We start from the raw sequence: 20,358 nt of genomic DNA, 5'->3' as shown, positions 1-20,358 counted from the left end.
TGAGTAAGCTCAGGGGTCAGAGGTGATTCAGCAGAATGAAAATCATTTACATGATGTCCTCTAAGGTCAACTTAAGAGTGACCATGCTTTTACAAAGCAGAGATAATTCTTAGAAAATAAAGAAAAAAGGCAGCATTTGAGCAAAAATACCTTAAAATGGCCATGGATTTAGGTACTGTGAGACCGTATCTCCTCTTTTTTTACATTGATTCCTTTGGAAAAGTTATACTTACTTTATGCAGGTTCTAGACAATCCTCATAAGATGCAGTTTCCTTTGGTTTGGGTCTGAGATCGTGTGTCCATTTGAGAGGAGATGGGCTTTCCCTGTGTGACAGGCCATTCTGTTTTCCTCACTGCTCTGAATCGAAGCAGGTCCTTTTCTTAGTTGCTTGAATGAGAGAGAGAGGCTGCTCTTTCTCAGTAAGCCCAGGACTATTTTCTTAATGACTTTGCTGAGAGGAGATTGTTAAATTACCTATAGGATTAGATCAGGGTTATGCCTCAAAAAATAGAAAATCATTCTTGCCAGCCCATCTGTCAGCAAGGCTATGCACACTCTCAGTGAGCTGTTAGGAGCATGACTGACTCAGAGAAGGGCAGCTTCACTCTGAGGTTTGAGAAAATTAAAGCAATGCTCTCAGATCTTTCAGTTTGGAGATTGTGTGTGTATAGCTGTTCATCAGCCTCCCTTTCCCCTTTCAAGCTGTATTTTCTGGATAGATAAGCCACAGAAATTTAAGATCATCAATGAGGATGTTTGTGTTATAACATTAAAGAATGAAAATTGTCTCTAGAATTGCTGCTTCAGAATCTAAATGCAGTTTTACTCCTCCTGGCTAAACTGATTGTAATTTCTCTTAACTGGAGGAAATTTATAAGGAAGTTTGCTTTTGACTAATATTCCTCAATGTTGAACAAACTAGTCACCCATTAAAGTCCTTCTCGTTTAAGAAATTTTTGGCAACCATTTCCGATCCTGTCTTTGCTCACTTTTGCCTTGGAACACAGCTGCTTGGATTTTTGGGCCACTTGAGTGTGCTAGCTTGTCCTGCTCACAGCTGCCTCCCGCCTTGGAGTATCCACTGATAGGTGGGACACCCACCCAGTGTTCTGAGTATGTGGCAGGCAGGTGGGTGGGGCAGGGGCTGGGCAAGACGTTTGTAATAGCTGGAAGAACCTAATGGCTCTAAGTAGTAGTACCACACTGAATGAAGCTCCAGTTGGATGCTTGGATAAGAGCGGGTGATGAGTGCTGTGCCCTCGAGCCTGCCTTCCCCATTCACTTCCTTTCCAGGAACCCAGAGCGCAGATCCAGGTTGTTCTCATGTTGGGCCCCCTCAAGGCTGGGCTTTGCTTTGATATATTTCGTCCATTTTATCATCACATTTTCTTTTCCTCTCCTTTTTATAGAATGCTCTTGAGATCAAAGAATTCAAAAAGTACGGCCCCTTTGACCCTTATATCAATGCCAAGGTGTGTACGTTGCTGCCAGGATTTCTCTGCATCATTTCTCCAAGCTGCACTCCCTCTTTGGTCCTCTCTGGCTTCCACTCTTGTCCGCTCAGGCTCCTCATCATCACCCTGACTATTGTCTGCTTCAGCCCATCTGCTTTTGGCTTGTCTGGGAATGGGAAACTGCAGCTCCAGTGGGTTTGAGTTTTATTTTTAAAACCCATGCTAATTCTGGAAAGGTTGGGTGCTTTTCCTGGAATGTCTGAAAAGCTTAGAAATGGCCGAAATGGGGAAAGAGAAGGAACCATATTATATGCATAATTTACCATTGTGATTGCTAAAATAATTTAAATTGAAGAAAGAAAAATTCAATTAAGAGATGTCAAACATATTAGCTTACTTTTTAATAAACACAGAAAAATGAATAAATTGTACTAACTGGATTAAAAAAATGTTTTTACTCTGCTTTCTCTATTTCTTTTGAAGTGGAATCTCATTTTCAATAAGCTCATAGTGGAGGTGTTGGGGAAGGGGTTTGGGGACTCCATTTTACTCTTAAAAGCTGTCCTTTCTGGCTCCCTCCTCATTTCCTTGAGTTTGTGCACTTCTGCCTGGGACTTTAAAGCCTCCGTTGCTTCTCCCCAGCTATTAGCTTCTCTTACTGCTTGGTCACTCTTGGCCCTGGGAAGGGCTCTGAAATAGGAAATGAAGTCGCAGGGTCAAGCAGGGCACTGGTCTTGAGTCTCCCTCCCTGTGAGGCTGGGGCAAGTAGTGGCCCTGTTAGGCCTGGTGATTAACTGCCCAGACCCCCCAGCCTTCACCACACCAGGAGGCAGAGCTTGTGGGTTGGGGATGGTTAGCCTCTCTCCTCGGTGCTTTCACCTGCTGGTTTTGACCTGAGTTTTCATTTAGGAGAGGTTTGCTTTTTGGCAGCAGTCTGGAGTTTGGTTGAGTCAGTGGGTTAGTCACATTAGCTACCTTTCCCTTGCTCTGAATACAGTTGCCTCAGGGAAGAGAAATATTAAGGTACTTCTGCATGTTTCCAAATGCAAGGCAGATAATTCTTTGAGAAATGCTGATTTAGCGAACCGAGGGCTGGATCTAGGCAGCCTCTGTGGGCCATGGATTAGCTGTCAGGCCTTAATGGCAGAGAAGCAGTTTGATTTGGGGTAGTGGAACACATTAGCTTTTGTTTGGCCCTCTCTCTCTGAATTCTGTTTTCTAATTTTCAAAAGAGGAAGATACCCTATCTTTGTTTTCTTTTTTTTTGGACTTGATGTAGTAGAGGAGAAAATTCTTAAAGGTCACAGCCTTTCAAGTCAGGCCTGAGTTTGAATTCCGTGCTGCCACTGACTGGTTTTGTTGACTTAAAATAAGTTACTTAATTTCTGTGAGCCTCAGTTTCCTCTTCTGTAAAGTGCAGTATACCATCTACCTTGCTGGATTGTTTTGGAGTTTAAATAAGAGAATGTACATTAAGTACAACTATCTGGTAACTAGTAATATTTGAGATCTGACTTTTAAAGGGTATATACAGTGTGGTGTTTCTGAAACAGCACTTTGGAACCTGTTCTTTGTCACTGGTGGATTGAAGCTCAATGAAACATTGCTCAATTAGTCTATTCAGGGTTTTGTTTTATGGGGAGGCACCGTGAAGTGATTGTTTTCCCACTCGGTGGTTAGTTCAGTTAGCTTATAAAACTCTGATTAAAGGGTAAGTTTTTGGTTCTTAAAAGCCCATTTTTTTATCCCTTGATTTCCCACACAAAAAAGAAAATTGGTCTAAATGGAATAAGAACATAACTTCTCTCTTTGGAAATACCACCCTTTGCCTCCTTCCCACCCCCCGAAAGCCAAATGATGCAAACTGCTCTAAGGGATAAAGCTGTTTGGATTTTGCTACGAATGCAAACTCTTTGAGCTGATGTGTATCTAACCTCGCTGGGTTTTATCCTGAATCAGTGGGTTTTTATTGACCTGGATTGTGTCTGGGAATTGTTTTGTGTGCTAAGTCCTGTCAGGCACCTGTAGAAATTAAGAAGTCTCAAGTGCCTGTTCTGGGAGCAGAGGTGGTTTTCATGAGCTTTCATCTTCCTCTTCGACATATGGAGCCTTTCCTTTTTCAGCAAGTCATCATAAACCAGTCTAAAATGTAGGTCATCCATAGCTAAGGTGGAACTATTAAAATTGTTTGCCCCCTTTTAAAATAATTTTAACTTCGTCTGAATATCGTAAGGTGAGCAATAGTCAAATTAGTTTTAAGGTAGATCCATTTTCCTGTACACTTAAAAATAATTAAGTTTCAGAACTGGAAGAGACCCGGAAGCTGTCTTGACCAGTTGTCTCCCGTTCTGATCAGCTTGTCTGGTTGCGTCTGAATCACCTAGCAAGCTTTTATAAAACTTTTTATATTGAAAAAATTTTCAATTTACGAAAAGTTGCAAGCATAATGCAGTGAACTGCATTGCACTCTTCATCTAGATTCACCAGTTGTTAACATTTTGTCTCATTTGCATGCATATTTTTTCTGTCTCTCTCAAATGTATATGTGTATTGTTGCTGTAGTTGATGATGAACTGTTTGATACTTAGTCATGGACATCATGACCCTTTAACCCCAAATACTTAAACATGTATCTCCTAAAAACAAGGGCATTCACTTGTATAACCACAGTATAGTTATCAAATTCAGGAAATTCTATATTGATATAATACTGGAATCTCTGATGTAGAATCTGTGTTCAGATTTCCCCAATTTCCCCAATAGTATCCTTTAGAGCAGTTTTTTTTTTCCCCCCTGGTATAGGATCCAATCCAGGATCATACATAATTTGGAACAATTCCTCAGCCCTTCTTAGTCTTTAATGACTAGGAACCACAAACATGACATCCCTGGGTGGGACCGAACCACCAACCTTTCAGTGAACAGCTGAACCCGCTAAGCGATTGCCATAGAGACCTGTGACACTGACGGTATTGAAGAATATAGACCAGTCATTTTGTAGACTATCACTCAGTTTGAGTTTGTCTGATATTTCCTCCTGATTAGATTCAGGCCCTACAATTTTAGCAGGAACGCCACAGGAGTGATGTTATATCCTTCCTTCACGTTATAAGGCACATGATGTCAGTTTGTCTCGCTGATAGACGATTGCTTGGTCAAGTTGGTGCCTGCTAGATTGGTAAGCTTTTTAATAATAGTCTTCCTGGACTTTACCCTTTGAGGTGCTACCTTGGCAAGTCTGGGGTGGGACTTAGTTTACTTTTAAGTTCCCGTGTAATTCCAAAACAAAGCCAGTTTGAGAACCACTGATCTAGGCCAACTTTCCATCCAGAGCAGGAATCGTTTTCTCTCACCTGAAAGATAAGCCACTTACCCTTTGTTTTATTTGGTTGTTTGTTTCTCTTGGTAACAACCAGACTTACTGCTTGGCAGCCTCTTTTTGGATTCCACTGATTCTTGGTTTCTTACACTTGGCTGATCCCTGTCTTCCTAAACTTGCCATCTGTTGGTCAGAGCTCTGCCTTCCAGAGCGCTGCAGAGTAAGTCCAACTTTTCTTCCACATGGACTCAGTTCTCGTGTTTCTCTCGTGTCTGCTAGATCTCAGTAGGCCCAGTTTGTCCAGCTTTTGCTCCAATTTTGGTAGATTTCTGAGACCTGTGCCGTTGTTGCTACAGAGAGCCGTAGCTCAGTGATTTCTAACTTAGGCATCTATCAACAGCGGCCAGGGTACAGTCGGGCTCTAATCTAAGCACTGGGAAGTGCTGGTTTAGAATAGTTTCAAGAGGAGAAAAGCCACTGAAATGTTTCTGTATAGTTTTCTGTTGCTTGTAGTTTATGCGTATGTGAGATACATAGATAGGCATAAACAATGCATAAATATAATGGATTTACACACTAAATGTAAAGGGTATTGGGATCTTTCTTCTTAGAGGTACTGGCTGTAGCAAGGAGAAATGAAAGTGAGTCTCAGAATGGGCAGGAATGGAAAGTTTGTGCAAAGACTTTTGCAAATTGGGGTGTTTGATCTTAGTCACCTTCCTCAGCCCAAATATACAGTAATAAGATTCTGGGAACTCTTGAGGTGTGATGAGCACCTGTGGTGTGATTTGGAAGGTGTGAAAGAGAAAGATTCTGGGTCCTGAGGAGTGTGTACTCCCCTTGGAATCCCTCCCTTTCTTGTGGGTTCCTGAATCAACACTAGTGATTTCCTGCCCTGATAGTTGTCACATTCAAAGCTCCCGGGAGCTGGTAGGAAGAGCTCATTATGATGGCCTGTGTTCAGTAGTTGAGAGATGGGATCACAGACTTCAACTCAAGAGTATTATAATTACCAGACCATGTTTGGCAAGACTGAAGCATGAGAAAGATGCTTTCTACACCGTGAATTTGAGTATAATATTCTGCAGAGATGTGGTTAGGCCATTTTGAACAGAGGCAGGAAATTTGCCTAGTAGTGATCAAGACCTTGCTTTCAGTAAGTCAGCTTTGTGGTAGGTGCCCTGGTTCTAGCAAAAAACAACAACGAAAAGCCCCAAGATTTTTCTTTTCTTTTTTCTTTTTTTTCCTCCTGCTGGATAGCTTTGAGTTTTACAGTTCTTCGGGCCCTAATAGCATATTTTTTTTACAAAATCGAGGACAGATTATTCTGGTTGTTGGGAGACAACTTGGATATAAAAGAGACAGCAGTGTCTGCCTCAGAGTAAACAAGTTGTTCTGGATTGGGGTTTTAATAAGAATAAGCCAACTTTCTTGGCCCTGCTGTCATGTTAATCTTGAGATATAAAACCCTGAGAATCCTCTTAAAACTTCTTTGGGTTGCCACTCTGCCCTGGAACCACTGTAAAGAAAGCCCCCATGTGTTTTGATGAAGCTGCCTCTCATGGTGAGAACATGAAGTGACAGCTCTAAGTTGGCTCAGGGAGTTCGTGCTCAGTCGGAAATGGGCATTCCAAATGGGTGTCTTAAGTGGTTCGTTTGGCACAGGGAACCCCAAAGGTTTGCTTTCTGCCCAGAATTTCCCCTCCCCTCCAGCCTTTTAGGTTGACATGGAATCCACCCCTTGGGCCCAGTTGTAGCACAGGAGGCCATTGCTAACCAGCTGTGTCCTGTGGTCAGCAAAGGCTGTCTGCACTTCAACTGCTGATCTCCTTGAGCTGTGTTTGAGCTCAGCGCTGCTTCCTCTGTTTATCTGTGTGCATTTATCTTTGCATGTGGCTCCTGCTACCACCCTTTCTGTCCTTATTTCATTGAAAAGTTTTTCTTTGCTATCACTCTGGCCTTTGGGGACCTCGCTCCCAGCAGCTCCTGATCTTTCTGGTACATTTGGTGTAGCTGGAAAAAAAATGATGCAGTCAAATGCCAGATCAAAAGCAGATGGAATTGCATGCATGTTTGGGTAACTCCTGGTCTGTTACTTTTAATGTAATTAATAGAATTAAAGTAATTGTGGAAGCATTTCATTTTTACCTTTTGATTACTGAAAGGTGCACAATATTGACTTGATGAACACACCACCTCGTCAGCTTTGTTTTCCAAAAGTGGCAGAAGCCTCCTGAATAAATTTAGGAATCTCAAAGTCTTGTGGGAGAATTATTTTCATTAGTGCATCTAAAAAAGGAGAGGTCATGGAAATTACTTTATTCCTGCTCTGATTATACATTGTCAGTAGTAGTGAAAGAAAGAGCACAATTGGAATGATTAACATTTTGCTTCTGATGGTGGATGAAGCACAAACTTCTCCTCTTTCATCCCAGGTTCTACCTTTAGTTTGAAACAAAATTGGCATTAAAGGGCCCCAGGATTGTGAATTTGAATTACATGTTACAACTTTGAATATTTTGCACCTCTCAGAAAACATTCCCGTGTCTGATTGAATCTTTCCTACATAAGAAGAAACACTTTCCTGTGTTGTAGATTGTGCATGCGTTGATTGGTGCAGGCTCCTGGAGTAGGCACAGGGTGACAGCAGGGTCCCAGGTTCCTCTGTGACTGAGCTCAAGCGCCTCCCTCCCCTGGAAATGGCTGTTGGCTGAGATCTCAAGAGTGATTTTTGGTGCTCAGCTCTGTTACTTTGATTGTTGGCTGGTTGATTTGCATGCAAGATGCTATGCAGATGACAAACTCTTTCAAAAAAGCTTGTCTGTAAGGCAGTGGATGGTCAACAAAGCCAGAATCAGAACTACAGGGTTGGCTGAATATAAATTGTAAAACCAGTTGAAATTTAAAATGAGTCAATGGCAGTGATATTATTGGCATTCATGTGTGCCAGGGCTTCTGCCCAGAGCCCACCACATTCCCCAGTTCACTCTCCTTGCAGTCTGTGGACACTTCCTTCACGGCACACAGGAGACAGTAAATCTGAGGGGGATGACAGCTTCCCCCGTGGCAGTAACTGGGGCGCGCTGTGGCTGATTGGAGCAGCCGGCCTCATTTGTTGGGGAGTACGTCTTCATTCTGACCGACTTCTAGAAGTCCCCAAATATCGCTGCTATTGTCCTCATTTAAATTTCAGTGGTTTTCCATGTGATCGTCCCAGTCAGAGGCCAGTCTGCCAGTTACCCTTCTGATGGGATCTGCTTGTCAACTCTTTAGAACAACGACAACGAGACAGCCCTGCACTGCGCCGCGCAGTATGGCCACACGGAGGTGGTGAAGGTCCTCTTGGAGGAGCTGACGGACCCCACCATGCGCAACAACAAATTCGAGACCCCTCTGGACCTGGCTGCACTATATGGGAGACTGGAGGTGGTGAAGATGCTCCTCAACGCACACCCCAACCTCCTGAGCTGCAACACTAAGAAGCACACCCCCCTGCACTTGGCAGCGCGGAACGGCCACAAAGCTGTGGTGCAGGTCCTGCTGGACGCCGGCATGGACAGCAACTACCAGGTAGTGGAGCAGACTCCCCCCTGCCCCATCCCCACCCACCGGGCTCCAGGGGCCAAGTCATGGTGGGCAAGGCACAAGGACCATGCTGCTGGGCTGCGTTCTTATTTAGCACGTTTCACATCCCATGTCAGACGCTTCCATCCATTGACTCATTTTCATGTGAAACTTCAGAGACAAACTCCTCAAGTGAGTCTGTGACTGGTTTTTTTTCTCTTCTTTTCTTTTCTTTTCTTTTCTTTTCTTTTCTTTTCTTTTCAGGGGTAATATATAGTCATTACGCCCTGAAAAGATGTGCTTGTGGACTCTCTCTCCAAATTAGAAAAATTTCATTATCTTCCTATACAGGTGTTCCCACTGCCACCATTTGCCACCTGCAAAGTCCCATCGACTTGTTATTGCCAGCAGGAGGTTTAACATTTCCCTGCATAGCTAGCTTTGTCCATTCCGATGAATGACTGTTCCTTAGGTTTTGCATTGACCAGACCACCCAAGCACATGTGAAGTTAGGGTGGTATTTTATTTATTTGTTTGTTTGTTTTTTACCCTTGTACTTTTCTTCTCGTTATTCCTTCCACCCGGGAAGGGGGCGTCTTGAGGAGTTTCACCAATAGGTGGCTCCAAGAGTTGCTGCGCAGTTATTCCTGTGTGGGCCTGATGGTGGCACTTCAAGCACACTTCACATCGGCCCATGCTTGTGGTCCAGGAATCCAGACAAGAAAAGTGGGAAAGATAATGACAGAGGACTTTGTGTGGTTGATTTTATTTTCCTGCCCCTTCGTGTCTATATCCCGTTTGTCGTGTGGAGCCACGCCGAACCTGGGTCACTGTTCTGATGACATGCTGCTCTGCGCTCTCGTTTGCCTTCCAGACGGAGAAGGGCAGTGCTTTGCATGAGGCTGCTCTGTTTGGCAAGACTGATGTGGTGCAAATCCTGCTGGCTGCAGGTGAGAGGCTGGCCGTGCTCTCGTTCCCGCGGCATGCCAGGGGTGGGCTTATTTCTCCCTAGCCTCCCACGGGGGATTTTTGCTGGCTGCACTTGAACCCAATGGATGTATGTCTCCACTGGTTGATTGCAAGTGTACGAATTGTTCTCGAAGAGCTGGATTAAATGGCTTTGGATGAAAAAATGTTGGTCGTGCTACTGGGAGCATTAAGAGTCCTGGAATTTGACCCCTTTTGAGGCTGACTTGCAACTGCTCACTCCCCCCCGGTCCACCTGGTGTGCCTTTCTAGGAATTGATGTCAACATAAAAGATAACCGTGGCCTGACTGCCCTAGACACTGTCCGGGAACTGCCTTCTCAAAAGAGCCAGCAGATAGCAGCGCTTATCGAAGGTACCTGTTCATCCGCCTGTTGGGGCAACCAGGGGACACACTGGCCAAACCAAGGTGTATTTGGTGCAGCTTTTTTTGTCTTTCCACTTAGATCACATGACTGGAAAGAGAAGTGCAAGAGAGGCCGATAAAACCCCCACTTCCCAGGGACCTCTCATCTCCAATATGGACTCCGTATCCCAGAAGTCTCAGGGTAAGGTGGCCTTTCTCTGACAATGAAGGGGCTCTCAGCTTGAAGAGTTGAATGGTCTTTGGTAGAATGGAAGAAGCTTCATTTAAATAATAACTTCAGGGGGTTGGGCGTACTTAATAAGTTCATATTCACGTTTATTGTTTTCCAGCTAGTATGTGAACTTTTATTGGACAGAGCTTAGGCCCTTTACTTTGGACCTCTTCTTTCCTACTTTATCTTATTCTCTACTCTTACAGTTGGCTCTGTGAGGTCTATTCTGGGATGTGTTGTCAGCGGGATGATCTCAAGATGAATTCAAATCTCAAGGAAACCCTTTCCTAACACACACTATTCTGCTTTGAGCATAGTTGGCCCTCAGTAAATACTGAGCGAGTATTATCTGGTTGGTAGACGTGTGTATGGCAGATTTTGGTACTATGTCATTTGGCCAACAAATGTGGTCTGGGCACTAGCTTGGGCAGTCCAGCCTCCCCATCATTAGCCATGACCCACCCTTTCAGATTTATTGAGCAGCCTTTTGGGTGCTAGGTATGATGAACGAGAAAGACAAAACACTGACTGATGCCTTCCCTCAGATACAAAGCATAGTAAAGAAGGCCAGAGGAACAGAACAAAACCAGACACTGAAGTGGGAAAGGGATTTTTCAGAGGGGTGCAGAGGTATAAGGTTAAAGGGTGCTTGGCCTGTCTTCACTATGGAGTCCTTGTCTGCCCCCACCTCCACCACCCCCACTTTTTTTTCTTGACCTCATAATCTACTGGTAATGGGATTAGTAGTTCACTAAGCTCTTAGCTTTCAAGGATTTTACAGTTACGGTTTTGACTATTTGCCAGAGACCCAGAGATCTCTGGTCCACAACAGTCTATAACTTTTCAGAGTCACAAATTTGGATCCCAGGTAGTCTGAGGTTCGTAATTCTCTGGTGAGTTTAACCTCGCACACTGCCTCCGTGTCATAGAGTCTTCACCATCCTCTCTTTTGCTTGAGCACGTGGAGGTTTCTACTAAGAATTTAAAGGATTACTTAAGTTTCCAGTTATACTTCACTACGTTTTATGGTTTAAGTTTACACTATGATGACCTTGAGGTTCTTGGGAATTTTAAAGGTCTTGGGAGGTATCCCTCATAGGTGTCAAGGGTTTGCCATTTTGAATTAGAGAAAAATCTCTTGAAGTCTCAGGGTACAAAGAGCAACTGAAACTCTCTATATTCATTCCTGTCCATGGAGCAAAGCAGTCATTTTATTTTCCTGCTGTCGGTTACGTTTGTCAAGTTCAGGTTGATGAGGGGCTTTGGGTGGATGCAGTGGTTGGAAATCCGAGATTGTGCTCTCTGTCCATTGACTCTTGTTCTCTAACCTGTTCAGGTGACGTGGAGAAAGCAGTGACTGAACTGATCATTGATTTTGACACCAATGCTGAAGAGGAGGGTCCCTACGAGGCGCTGTATAATGCTGTCTCCTGCCATTCGTTGGACAGCATGGCCAGTGGGCGATCGTCTGACCGAGACTCCATGAACAAGGAGGCCGAGGCAGCAGGAGTGAAGGCTGCTGGAGTGAGGCCTGTATGTGGCCTGGGGCCCTCGACAAGCGGGGGCTGTGTTGTCAGCCTGTGCTTTGGTGGGGAGCTGGGAGAGGGAGTGTGCCCTGAGTGCCCGCTCGCTTTCCAGAGGCCTGCAGCCTGCTCCTGTTCTCCTGGAGCTCTGCCACATCTCTCTATTGCCTAGTGTGGTTAAACTATATAGGTCCCCTTGAGGTAGAATTTTAGTTTTTCTGATTTCGATATAACATGTTTGCATCATTCTATTAGTTTTGGCCTTATAGCAAATTGAAACATTTTATTTCCATTTAGCCTCATGAGGAGTCTGTCTTTCCGGTCTTTGTGGTAAGTTGTTAGTTTTATCTCTGGAGAGCAGTTCCACAGTGAAAGAGCTCACTGAAGTAAGTTCTTGTCTGCCCTGAGTGCATTCTCACCTTCCATTTGCCCTCAGAGTGTTATCCATTTGGATCTGGACAGATTCTGCATTCAGCAGGGTTGTAGCAAGGCTTAATCAGATATTGCTATGTGTTAGTATGTGGCATTCCTGTTTTTCCCAGTTATAATCTCTCCAGCCATTTCTTTCTCAAGGTGCACCTTCCCATCTTACTTCTTCCTACTACTTGCTTTTGCGTCCAGTCTTGTCCATTGTTCTCAAGACTTTTTACTCCGTTTTTCTCCCTCAGGGTTTTACTCTGAGCCTAAGCCTGAATCAGTGGTCCCATTGACCTTCCTTCCTGCATTGCCAGCATAATAATTTGAAGTTTTGAGCACCGCATTTTTACTGAACTTGCCGTTGCTTAACAGAATCCCAGTGATCCCAGCTTGAGGCAGGTTTTCAGGTGTGTATTATTTCTTCCTGTCGGAGAGGCCAGCATTTCCCTTTTGGTCTAAATCTGCTTTATGACCATTTAGATGAACCTTTGGCCGCTAGGTGATCTTTGGGTTTTTCAGATGTGCCCTGGGAATGGCTTGATGTTTCTTAGTGTTCTTTTTTGTTAGGTTCCGTGTCTGGTCCTAGAATAGTATTTCTGTATGAGTTTTGGAAAGGCCCATCAGTCTGTGGTAGCCCACTGGAGTGGGTATTGTCAAGGACGGGTAAAACTCCTTGTGAGTGATGGAAGCACCTGCATATGCCAAGGACCCCTAGCATGGTGCTTCTGTAGACAGAGCTGGTTTGTTTCACTTTCACCTTAGGTACGTTGAAGCAAGCAAACCCACCTGTGGAGGAAGGCATTGCTTTGTGGTACTTACAGGTGATGTCCATTAGAGGGAGCTGGAGGCTTTACAAGAAGAACACAGGGTTCCTGAAGTGAGCTCTGAACAACCAAGTTCCTGTGGGCTTAGCCACTGATTTATAGTCTCTTTGTTCTGTCCCACTCCAAGAATCTATCCTCCGGGGATCTTGCTATAAGTAAAAACTGATGCATCTTGGGGTGCGTGCTTTGCCATTTTTACTTGAGTATGTGGTGGCTGTGCTACTTGGTAATTACCTGTGGCCAAGGGACTGCTCTACATCTTACCAATGCAGTGGATGGTGAGTGTAAATCAGCTCTGCACTTACAGGCCCTGGGCCAACGTTCTCACATTCAGAAAAAAAGAGCCTCCTGCTTCTCTTTGTTTCCAGTGTCCCTGGTGGTCACTTCTTGCACAAGAGGTGTTCATATTGTTCTTTCTAGGCTCTGTTAGTCTTGAGAGGGCTTCTGGGATGGGTCCTTTTTGTTGCTGTTGTGTTCCATTTTGTTTTTCCTCAGCTGTTTTTGTCCCAAGGTTGGATAACTGGTGTGGATGATGGGCCTGCTCCCTTAGCTATTCCCTCCCTTACGAGGTGCCATTTGCAAGGAACCACTCTTGTTTCTGCACTTCTGGAGTAAGGCAGCTAGGGAAAGTGGAACTTAGTAGGAAATCTGGTCTCATAGCTTTGTTTGGCTTGAAAAGATGAACCTGTTTTGAAGTTGTTGCCGTTGGGCAGCCATCTGCTTCCAGGGACTATAGGGATGACTGATTTATCAAGATAGAATCCCGAGGGGCAAAGCATATTTGAACAGAGAGAGATCATGGATGCCAAATGCTAACTGAATGCCACCTGACCCTGGCCGCTCGTGGGACACGGGAGACATCTTGCAGACCTCTCTGAGGCTCTTGCATAATTCAGCACGTGTCTCCACCCTGACTTTTATAAATATTCCTGTTCTGTCAACACGGTGAGCTAACCTACAAGCCAGGGAGTGAGCCTGCAAGCCAACTCCTGGGTCAGGTTCCCACTCCCTTCCCTGTAGGAACATGATTATGAAGCATGATTAGGACTTCGGAGTGTAAACAATGCTGACGGTACCACAGGTACAATGGCAAATCTCTCTCCAGCCTTCTGCCACCGAAGGTTGTGTGTATTCCTGAAATTGTCCACTTCACTTGACCTCGCCAATCCCCCTTTCAGGGTGTTTCTTGCTTCAGGGCAGGGGTTTGCATAATATGGCCCACAGACAGCTGCCCATTTTTTGAATAAAGTTTTATTGGAACACAGCCACACTTGTCTACGTATCTTCTCTGGCTCCTTTGTACTGCAGTGGTGGGGTCACAAAGCCTAAAATATTTACTGTGTGGCCCTTTAAGAAAGAGCTCGCCAACCCTTGCTCCAGAGCAGACAGCTGACAAATACTCCTTTTTTTAAAGGGGCTGAGATGAAAGGTTTTAATATGTGAGCGATACATAATACATTGAAGGAGGTGGCCAAGGATTAGATAGAGATCAGTTCTGAGCTTTGGTGAATAAATAGGGGTAGCGTTAAAGTTTGAGCAGGAATTGATGTTTTTGTCCTTGATTACTTTCCTCAATAGTTCCTTAATAATGCGGGTTTGTTAGAACTCTGACAAGTTGATTTTTTTGATTTACCACTTCCTCTTTTTAATATAGTCTGAAAGTTGAGCCACTGGCTTTTCTGGGCTAGAGTTTTATTATGGGTATTATGAAGGACATTTTCTGACAAGGCAGGACCGTGGTTTCAGTGCTGGTATTTCTCACTGTGGTCTAGAATATGAAACAAGTGTTTATAATCTCTGCTACAAACATCAAAAAGTGAGGAGCGTGCTGATTGAATTTTATGTGTGTGTGTCGGGGGTGGGGGATGTATATGCAGATACTAAGCCATCTGTTCAGGTACTGATCCTTGAGTTGAGTCTCTCAGGGGAGTTCTTCACATTATTCTTTTCCATTTCCAAGGGCTAAGATAAGAACAGAAAGTTAGATACTAAAAGAGATAGTGACATATTTTTCTCTTCTACAGAGGGAACGTCCACCGCCTCCAGCAAAGCCACCACCCGATGAAGAGGAGGAAGACCACATAGATAAGGAGTATTTTCCCTTGACAGCTTCTGAGGTAGAGGGTTGAGGGTTTATTGCCATCACTGAAATACGATTTTTTGGAAAGTACATCGATGTGTGCTTAAAGACTTTGCTTTCTCATTTTCTTATCGCCTCTTTGGATTAGTAAGTTTTGTGTATATCAGTAATCTGGAAGAAGCCCTTTCCAACTCACTCAGAAGTACTAAGCAAAGAATTTTAATGAAGCTATCTAGCAGACAGGCCAATTATTGATCTACATTGCACATTGAAAGTAAACCATGCACATTTCTCCTGGTGGCTCCAGTAGCTAAACAGTTGACTTTTTTGCTTTTTTTGCGTACCTGTGTCATCTTTTGATACAAAATGTAGAGTATGCCCCCAATCACTGTTCTATAGACTATGTCATTTTAGTGAGCTTTGGTGGTTCTGCCCCAAGTATCTTATTTCTGTTTTCACATTTTTCTTCTCCGTTTCACATGAAGAATCCACCAGGACAAACATTGAAAATGTCATGAAGACTCAATGAGAAGAGAAATAGGAGTCATGGGGGTGGGAGAAATCAAAAAAGTTTATTTGAGAAGACTAGTCCATCTTTTTAAAGAAGGATTATTATGGGGCAAATCGTTCAATCTTCCTTCTTGGTTATATGAAGAAAATCATATTTTCCGTGATCTTTCATTTTCAGAATGCTCCTTTAATACTTCCTACCGTGGAGAGAATATGTTTATTCAGTATTTATTCAAAATACTACATAATTTCATTATTTTGTTGCTCATTCAGTGGCCTATTGGTCTTTAATTTAAAAATCAGCTGATATAAACTAGTCAACTAAGTCTCATAACTTTATCCCTAGAAGTCAGAGTTAATTTTTTTACTATATTGCCACAGACCATCCAGTGAGACAGGTTCTTTTACTTAGTAAAAACACATGGAACCAGAAGGATGGCTTTCATTTAAGAAAATGTATAAATACAAGGATGCGGTTTTAAGAATGTGAAAGTCAGTGTTGAAAATAGGGGAAGATGTTTGTGCTGGGTACAAAATCTGTTCTTATTTCTTTGTATGCCTTAATTACAAAATGCCTATTATCATGTTTCAACTAAAGGGTCTCCAGAATTATAGCCTCTAAAGTGATAATACACTGCTAGCAGATAGAAGTGCATGTAGTTGACCCTGCATGTTTTTATACAGAGATTTGCTTCATTACTCCCTTTTTATAAGGAGAAACCTGGTAACATGGAGCATATTTACCTGGGGCTAGGTCTCTATAAATGCCTTATGCCATCTCTTTAACAAGGACTTGGATTAAAATTCCTAATGCCCAAGGATAAGTGCAAGGCTCTTAAAGAAATATTAGATAATGAGGACTTTCTATTCTTCAAGGCTTTTCAGAGAATATGATTTGTCAATAACACCGTTAAGAGAGGGGCACCTGGCTGGGTAGGTTAGTTAGTGTCTGTTAGGTAGGTTGGTTAAGTGTCTGTCTTCAGCTCAGGTCATGATCTCTGGTCCTGGGATCTGGCCCCACGTTGTTGGGCTTCCTGCTCAATGGGGAGTCTGCTTCTCCCTCTGCCTCTTGCCTCGTGTGTGCATACGCGTGTGCGTTCTCTCTCTCTCTCTCTCTCTCTCTCAAATGAATAAATAAAATCTTTTAAAAAAGCAAAAAACAACAGTATCAAGAGATAGGGGGAGAAATCTCCATATTACTCTCCTGGATGGGAGACTCTGAGATACTTTTTCTAGGACTTGCTTCTGAATAGTCTAGAATTCTGGGTCAGTTGGGCCACTGTAGTCAGAAGACCATGAGAACCCCAGCCTTGCTTACTTAGTGATTATAAGTACATAAATACGGAGGTGATGTGGTCTATGTCATTATCCTTTTAATGATCAAGGCAGATTCTGTTTGCTGTAGTTTGAATGACTAGGTCTTCTCCAAAAGTGGACTTTTTTTTTTTCTTGGACTCTAGTCTTCCCTATTTTGATTTCTTACACTCCCAAAGCTTTACTACCCTAACCCTCATATCCTAGGAAGCACTGGCTCATCACAATTTCGGCTTTTATATTTGGCAGGCCATCTGCTTCAGTGTTTGTGTCCTATTCCCTAGGCTTGTCATTGTCAGATGACCCATAGAAGCTTTTAAGGGAAGCTGAGTATAGCTGGCTCCAGGAGAGCTTATCAGATTAACGACCAGGTCATGAAACTGGCTTAAAGAAATTAAACAGCTACACATGTGTGTGCACACACGCTATCGAGATGTTTTTGCCCCGCCAAATGGGCTGCCAGCTTCATCAGACTGACCAGGGTCTTCTCTGCTCAGATGTGTTAAACATTCATGGGAAGGTGCAGCTGCCCTGGTATCTCTTCCCAGAAAACTGCCCACACCCCAACCGGTCATTCTGTTGGTCACAGTTAGGTGGTGACTGGTAGTAGCTTCTCTCTGCAGCAGAAGTGTTCCTTTCCACGTAACAGAGAATATGGCTTTTTGGCTTTGATTTATGGTCAGCCCTGGAAGAAAGGGGCAGAAAAGATCAAGGAATAATCTAGTAAAGAGCAGAATCCTTTCTGTTGAAAATCAGTTATTGCCATATTCACTGTGACACAGGGCTTCTTGAGTGGGAGTTAGGAAGGCCCAAAGCAAAGCAGTCTATTGCTTTATTATGAGATTTTAATCCCATAGCTGATGGGAGCCAGGAAGGACTAAGAGGAAAAGATCACCTTAGAAGTTGTCTGGATGTAAGCAGGGGACTCTCAGTAGAGTCTGAAGGAGGAAAAGAGTTCCAAATTGGATGGAAAGTCCTATTTCCCAGGGGGAAAAAAAAAAAAATGAGGCCATCTTGGTCCAGAATCAGGGGAAGTGAATTTTATGGCCCTGGCTCTGCTGGTTGCTCTCTGTGTAACCTTGGGCAAGTCCCTAGACCTGTCTGGGAACTCGGTTTGGGCATCTGCAAAGGGAAAGAGCTGGAGCCAGGTGCGCTTTAGCTGTGATCAGAACGGTTCGGGTCCCTTCCAGCTCTAGCATTTACTGGTGCTGTGCTTCTCGTTGTCGTGCACGAGAGCCAGGCACAGAGTGACCGAAGGTCCAGTGGGCCTGATTTTCCAGATGGAAGTCATCAGCTGTCCTGCTTGAGAAGAAAGGATATTATAGGCGGGGTATCCAGACTGTCAACTACCTTTCAGAGAAGGATGCCTGGGGCTATATGAGGGCCCTTGCTGTGTGCAGAACACTCACGGAATCAGATTTCCAGGGCTCTGGCTAAGTGATAGCTATGGGTGTGTAAACCTACAGAACACAAATTCCTGTCTGTAAAGCCTGTGGTATTAATTTGACACTGTATGAACTGCTTAATGGTCCCTCTTTGTTCCCTTAATTGTGTTCCTATGAAGAGGCAAAAGGAATAAGTAATACAGGCAAATGGCTCGTTGTAATGAAATAGCTTTTAGCTTCCAGGTGGCTTTCAGTAAAGTGGAGGTTCCTGCTGTGCTTAGCAGAATTTCGGAAAGAGACTATCATTCTGCCTTTGGAGTGGCAGCCTTGTTACCAAACAGGAGCCACAGCCTCTCATTTAGTCGGGGGCTGCTAGCTAGAATCCTTGTTGTCTCATTAGTTTCTAACACAGTGAGCTGTGTCTCCAAGAAGCAAAACCCCGATGAATCACAAACCTGATTTATTTCCAGTGAGCTGTGGGGCATGTCTGAAGGAGGAGGTTTCTGCATGTACCAAAGAATCACATTTGTTAGGGTACCATTATTTGTTAGGTGGACTTGGGAATTCCTCTGAACCCCTCCTCTGTTCGTGATGTATCACTTCTCCTAGCCAAAGTGCTCAAAAGGAGATTTCGTGCTTTGGCTCGCTCTCCTAATAGCTGGCACATGATTATTCTTAATTTGCCTATGACACGCATTGGATTCTTAGGACAGATGAGCCAGAATGATCATCTAAATCAAGGATCTCCATTCTCTCTCTTAGTGTGACTGTGGCACTAATTATGGTGTTCCTGGCCTGGTTTGAGGAGGAAGCTTGGCCAGCTTGGTACCATGACTGCTGTGGCCACGAGGCCCTCAGCTGCTTAGACCTAGTTGGTGGCTGTGGAAGCCAGCTCTGGTCCAGGTATTCCATCAGAGACACTTGGCTGCCTGGATCAGGGCTTTCTCCATCGACAGAGCTGCTTTTTTTCTCCACTGAAATTCATACTGCCTAGCCATTTGACTCCTTTCAGAACAGAGATTGGTGGAATTCATTTAAACTCGTATTACCATAAATGTAGTAGGAAGCTGGCTTTTGAGAGAAACTTCCCTGTAACCCCCAGGACCTGTGAAGAAAGGCTCACAAAAATAGAGAAGGATGCTTTGTTTCTGGTAAATGTCAGTCATTCGGGATCAGTCAGAAGTCATTTGATCCCCTCTTGAGAAGGTGGGAAGGCTTCCAACCTTGGGGTCGTATGTGTGCATATTGGGGAAGAATTGTGGAGAGAGAAGGCCTTTGTGAGGCACCCTGGCTAAAAACCGCTTGGAAGCTACTACCCACTGAAAAGAGACCATGCAGAACATTGTGATGATGGGAGAGGCAGGGGAAGGGAGGATCTTGGATTTTATTAATGGCTTTTTGAAGGATAAAATGAGGTAGGAAAAGGGGAGTTTTTTTTTTTTTTTTTAAAGATTTTATTTATTTATTTGAGAGAGAGAAAGCACGAGAGGGAAGAGGGTCAGAGGGAGAAGCAGACTCCCCGCTGAGGAGGGAGCCCGATGCGGGACTCGATCCTGGGACTCTAGGATCGTGACCTGAGCCGAAGGCAGTCGCTTAACCGACTGAGCCACCCAGGCGCCCCGGAAAAGGGGAGTGTTTTAATCAAAGGCCATTGAGATCCGAGGTACAGGTGCATATCCAGAGAAGCACGTGATTCCACGTGACACTTGAACTGTTTACCTTCTCTCCCCACCCCGCTTCCTCGCTGGTGAAAAAGGAGCCAGTAATCTCGAATTTGTTCTGCATAACCTGTCCTGGTATTAGCCACCCACAGGAGAAGTTCTATGGTGTTTTCTCTCGTAGGTCTTGGCCATGAGACCCTGGCTTCAGGGAAGTGCAGCCAGGGAAGAGGAGGAGCATCCTTACGAGCTGTTGCTAACGGCAGAGACAAAGAAGCTGGGACCCGTGGATGGGGATGGGAAACCGAAAGGTACGCCCCCCACCCCCGCCCAGCAGAAACAATTACAGAAGGATTTTTAAAGGTTGGGATTCTGGATGGGAAGTAGAGGGTGATGTTCCTTGGGATGGGGAAGTTGGGCGTCACAGCAGTTGGAGGTGGTGGCTGTATTGTGACCTTTCATTTAGTGTTGGGTTGCCCCCCTCCCCCTGCAGCACCTGAAGCAAGGAGGTGGTTAGGTCAGACCAGGTGATGACTGTGGGAGGAGAGATGGCCTGTGGTGTGATGGAGATTGATTTGGGGTCTCAAGTCAGAAACCCTCAAGTTAATGCCATGGAAAAACAAGCCCAACAAGTCAGTCCCTTGGGGTTCAGGCTGCCGGCACAGGCTCTGCTTTGAGTCCTGACCTCAGAGTGAGACACTCCTGGGGAGGGGCCCGTGATTGGCTGCCACCCGGTAACTAGAG

The 20,358-nt window shown here is 44.3% G+C and overlaps 1 protein-coding gene across 3 annotated transcripts in view; it reads left to right on the top strand.

The window, feature by feature from the left end:
* ANKS1A (ankyrin repeat and sterile alpha motif domain containing 1A) overlaps positions 1–20,358 on the top strand; it is a 175,043-nt gene that overhangs the window by 72,600 nt on the left and 82,085 nt on the right. For all 3 annotated transcript variants that reach the window (XM_088024027.1, XM_028120671.2, XM_088024028.1), the window contains exons 4-10: positions 8,049–8,345; positions 9,214–9,289; positions 9,579–9,680; positions 9,772–9,873; positions 11,240–11,436; positions 14,692–14,784; positions 19,799–19,925. In XM_088024027.1, the coding sequence (XP_087880153.1) occupies positions 8,049–8,345; positions 9,214–9,289; positions 9,579–9,680; positions 9,772–9,873; positions 11,240–11,436; positions 14,692–14,784; positions 19,799–19,925 (994 nt within the window). The remainder of the gene's footprint in view (positions 1–8,048; positions 8,346–9,213; positions 9,290–9,578; positions 9,681–9,771; positions 9,874–11,239; positions 11,437–14,691; positions 14,785–19,798; positions 19,926–20,358) is intronic.

Source organism: Eumetopias jubatus, unplaced genomic scaffold (assembly GCF_037043125.1).
Source record: "Eumetopias jubatus isolate StellerSeaLion01/CBP00866 unplaced genomic scaffold, mEumJub1_p1.0 scaffold_6, whole genome shotgun sequence".
Classification (NCBI taxonomy): domain Eukaryota; kingdom Metazoa; phylum Chordata; class Mammalia; order Carnivora; family Otariidae; genus Eumetopias; species Eumetopias jubatus.
Note: the sequence above shows the minus strand (reverse complement) of the source record. Positions and strands in the feature narration are given on the sequence as shown.